Source organism: Papilio polytes, unplaced genomic scaffold (genome assembly GCF_000836215.1).
Source record: "Papilio polytes unplaced genomic scaffold, Ppol_1.0 DF823923.1, whole genome shotgun sequence".
Classification (NCBI taxonomy): Eukaryota; Metazoa; Arthropoda; class Insecta; order Lepidoptera; family Papilionidae; genus Papilio; species Papilio polytes.
Window position 1 is genome coordinate 5,450,685 of NW_013525281.1, and position 4,887 is coordinate 5,455,571.

A 4,887-nucleotide genomic window follows, 5' to 3' on the forward strand; every position below is an offset into this window, starting at 1 on the left:
TTTATTTAAATGTTCGCTTACATTTTATATAAATAAAAAGGTACTTTAATATACTTGCGCTCTTATTTTTTTTATTTTTATTAATGTCAAAGGAAGATTATGCATTCCTAGTAACTACATTTTTAATATCAAACGACTGCCGTCCAGAAATTCAAACTCAAATTCATTTTTAATCTCGATTTATTTCTAATTAAAATTGTTTTTGAAACGTAAAGTTTACTACGTTTTAATTTATATAATGATAACCGTACGAACAAACTCGAACGCGACAACGCGCACGGCACGTCAGAGCCACTAATTCCGAGAACCAAATATCCCGATATACTTTACCTAGTTTTTTTGGGACCTTAATCATTACGGTCACGCGATCTGACGTGTACACCGTGCCCGTTGTACATCTCGAATTCATGCGATTTCAATTATCTCTACACCAATCTGTGTAATTATTACCATCAAACCCGCTGCTTTGCACGATCGATAGCCGTGATCGTGGTCAATTGCTTACGATATAAAATCACTACCTATCAACAAACTGTAATGAATGTAATGTAAAAAGCATCTTTGTACAATAAAAGTTACTTAAGCGTAATAAAAAAGTTAAAACATGTGTGGTCTAAAATCGTGACTAGCGACCGGTAAACTAACTATTTAGATGAAATATAAAAGTAATTTATTTCAACAATGAAGATTGGTTGCAGTCATAACCGTGTGAATCGCTCGCAAAGTATAGGGAGGGAGTATGGTCTCAGTATTTTCATTAAAGAAGCCGTCTCATTATAGACACGGCAAGCGCTCGGCAGCGAGCCCCTGGTGGCAATTAACGCGCTACGAAACTTTATTTAATCCGTTGTCGAGTGACGGCGCCCCTCGCAGCGCTCGCCGCCGCGCTCAAACGACTGACTCGAGGAAATTATACCAAGCCACGAATTCCGCTTCATTTGCGACGCTCGACTACTCGCACTTCATGTACTCCTGGTACACGACAGTTATTACTGTTAACTTATTTCGAAACAAAAGAAACGAACTTTAACTAACTAACTGTAGCAGTTAGTTGTTATTCTTTATTTAATTTTAATAATGGAACTCCGCGATCTTATGTTTGAGAGGGTTAATACAATTTTAAATATAAAGTTATTGAGGTTACGATTTTTTACAAATGGTATCCATTGATGTTAATTACTTTGTGGTTTACTTTTTAAAGGTTTAGAAAAACTAACTTTTTAAGGACTTTGTTGATATTGTTGAAGCGTACATTGCATTAAACGATTACACAAAGGAAGCACAAAGTAAACTAAAACATTGTAAACACATTTCAGAAACAACATTCCGACACGAAAGATGCACAGCATGAGTTCTGTTTAAACATATTTACGGGCTACAAAATGTTACTTATGTTCTTTGTAAAACGTAGCAGCGCTCGCTGGAAACGTAACAAAACGAAAATAACATTTGAATTTATATTCACACACCATTATAATAAAGATTAAACAAAAAGGAAATGCACATCATCTTTAAATTACAGATAATGTTTAGATTTTATCTGAAATCCTTTTAAGTAACACATAAAATAAAATTGCCATATTTGAGGACAAAATCACATAATGTACAATAAGTGAATGAATTTAAACACAATATCTGTTTATCAAATATTTTTAGGTCTTGAAAATTTTATAAAGATAAGGAAAAATCCATAATCTTTATTAATTTTGATGTTTTCATCTAAAACGTACCAAAGGAGCTACGTAAAACATTATGGTATCAAACAAACATGAGGTTTTTGGTGAAAATAAACATTATTGCGATAAAGATATTGTATTCCGATCTAACACACCCACGAAAACTAATTTGTAGCAAACGCGTTCACTCTTTATGAATATTTCTCTATCTTTTTGATAAAAACGTTTCGTGTCGAGATAAAAAGACGTAGTTGACAGAACTGTATCCCCAAAGTAATTGGAATGTCTCAAGATTATAAAAGATTAGCGTGAACGAATATTATGCTGAAAACTTTGTATGTAAATGAGCAATATTTATATACTACCATTGCCAAAAAATACGGGAATGTTTTAACCACAAATTGTGTTTTGTATTTTTAAATTTACCCACAATTGATTTAAGCATTTTATGTACGGGTTTCATCATACCATAACAAAATTTATTTCTAACTAGCTTTCGTCCGCGACTACGTCCGCGCGGAATAAAAAAAAAAGCAAGTGGCCTATGTGTTCTTCCTGACTATACTCTACATCTATGCAAGATTTCATTGAGATCCCTTCAGCTGTTTAAGCTATAAACTCTAACAAACATCCATCCATCTAAACTTTCGCATTTATAATATTAGTAAGATAAGTGATATTATATCACTAAACATCAGTATTTCTGTAAGTACGTACTGGAAACATGTAATTTAGTTGTCCTATCCTCGGCGGGCATAGAGCAAGACATGAACAGAGCAGACATTAGCATTAACACAGACTAAATAATAATTAGCGCGCGGTTGGACTAATTAGCAACAGCTGCCAGTAGCTGCGCGAGCTTATGCAACCCTGTTATTATCAATTCGACCGAGATAGATTGAAACATGATGCTTAATGCCTAATGACACGTCTGTTTGATTAACTTGTTAACAAACAGAGGTCAAAATTCAATTATTTATTTAATACCTTTGTTTCAAACACAAGATAATAACTGTAATAAACTATGAATTTAATAAAACAAACAAAACTGTTAAACCAAGGGCAAAACAATAAAATCAGCTGAAATACAATTTAAAATTCTCAAGGAATACAAGTAAATAAAAATTCCTATACATTTAAAGTTTAGTTAAGAAATAAAAGAATCACATCAAAATTATAAAAGTCGGATTAAAAGAAAACAGTAATTGATCTCGGCTTGAAATATAAGCTTGTCATTAAAATATCTCGTTTTTGATTTAGCGAGGCGTAATTTAAGGCGATACAAATAGAAGTGGAGTGGCCGGCGAGGTTTCTTTGAGGGGCCGTCTTTAAATAGACGAATGCGGTTACGTGGGTGGCGGGCCGCATCAAAATATTACCGGCTATAAACATTCGTAGCCACCGGAGTCACGTCCAAATTGCTGGCTAAAATTTTCTTTCGTCGAATGTTTATTCCGGTAATATTTCGATTCTGCGATGTTTAGTCTGTGACGTGTTGCTTAATTTACAACCGCAGAGCTCGGCGCTCGGCGCTCGGCTTGCCTCAGCTCGTGTGTACGTTTTAATTCTGAATAAACGTTTGGAAATATATTCCGTCACGCGCACGCTCCTTCCATTTTATTGAAAGACAAATGAGACGGCCGAGGATTTCATTTACGTTAATTTTAAATAATGTACATATTACAGATATTTATAAATACTGGTTTATAAATGATCATATTTAAGTGTAGATTTATAATGACAGTAAAATATGCGTCCACATTTTTTAGACAAACCAAAAGATGATTTCCATTTAACCTTTCTACGATATTTATACTCTATGATCGTGTGTTGTGTTCAAGTGAAATTGTACAAACATTAATAAAATGTAGAGAAATTGTTTATTTTCTTCCCTCTGCGCTTTGAGATCCCTTTAAAATATCTTTAAAATATATTCTTATTCAAAACGTCGAAGGCCTTTATCCACCCGTCCGCACGACTTGTACGAACGAAGAAGGCCCTTTTGTAATATCTGAAATAACCGCACATTAATTCGATTGTTATTATTCCGTGTTTCAAAAGCAATCAATGAAATGAAAACGGCATTACAAAAGCGACTTGGCCACCGCTATGAATAAATTTAACATCAATTGATATTTCATGATTGAAAATGGAAATTACTTATAAATATTAACTTTATAACGGTCTATTTATTGACCACAAAGTATTACTACAATAAAATCAATTTGTTATCTGTTCTCTAAAGAAAGGAAATAAGTAATATTTCTTTTAAATTTTATATTACTTACTTCCAACGATTTCAGAACAAAGAATCCAAAGCTCGCTTGTACCAGGAACTCAGAACGAAGTGGTAGTCACAAACGTACACACAAGCGCAATAAAATACGAACGCACACAACGAGATTCATCCGAGCACAAAATGGGAGGGTGGGTTCGCCGCCCTGAATCTCGACGAGGGTAGAATTTAAATAATTCAGAGCGCGGGTATAACTGCGTGCCGTCGTCTTTAACAAACAAATTACGTATGCACACCTAATAACCAGCTCCATGCATGCCTTCTGGGTATATGCAGATGAGCTATCAAATACTTAATAAACACTGGTTACGTATTCAATATTAAATTGTTATCCAAAAGGATATTAAAAAAATGTCACATGCACCAGTAATTCGTTACTTTTTTATTCCTTTTTCGTGCAGCCGGTGTTTTAAACCCAATGTAAGGATTATAAATTCTACAACTTAGCGCCTGAAATATCGTTTAGAAAATAATTTAATAGAGGCCATATAAGTCTAATAGAGAACCCAGAAATAAAATGTTATCTATTTAGATTCTTGATATAAAATAAATTAAAACGACATTTCATGACCACACATTGAATGTGTTATTTGTCGAAAGATAAATAAACAAATAAAATAAATCACAAAATACATTATATATCTTAATAGAATAATAAAGAAACAAAAAAGATCGAATGATTATATTTTTATAAGAACGAAGCTCCACGGATTAAATAAATACAAACAATAAAAAATAAGGTGTTGAATTTTCAAGCGTCGCTTGCTCCATCTCAATAATCTGCTTTAAACGTCGACACAAAGTAAGGAAAGTAGGCAGAGCGTAGCGTCAAAGAGATTGAATATCGATTGTCGAGTCCACAGCAATCTCAGCGGCGAGGCGGCGGAGGGGACGAGGAGGCGCAGTGGGTGGGGG

The 4,887-nt window shown here is 34.0% G+C and overlaps 1 protein-coding gene across 1 annotated transcript in view; it reads right to left on the reverse strand.

The window, feature by feature from the left end:
• The window catches only part of LOC106102132 (zinc finger protein 609-like), a 53,570-nt gene that overhangs the window by 46,438 nt on the left and 2,245 nt on the right, over nucleotides 1-4,887 (reverse strand). The window contains exon 2 of the mRNA XM_013281542.1: nucleotides 3,965-3,999. Coding sequence (XP_013136996.1) covers nucleotides 3,965-3,999 — 35 coding nt within the window. The remainder of the gene's footprint in view (nucleotides 1-3,964; nucleotides 4,000-4,887) is intronic.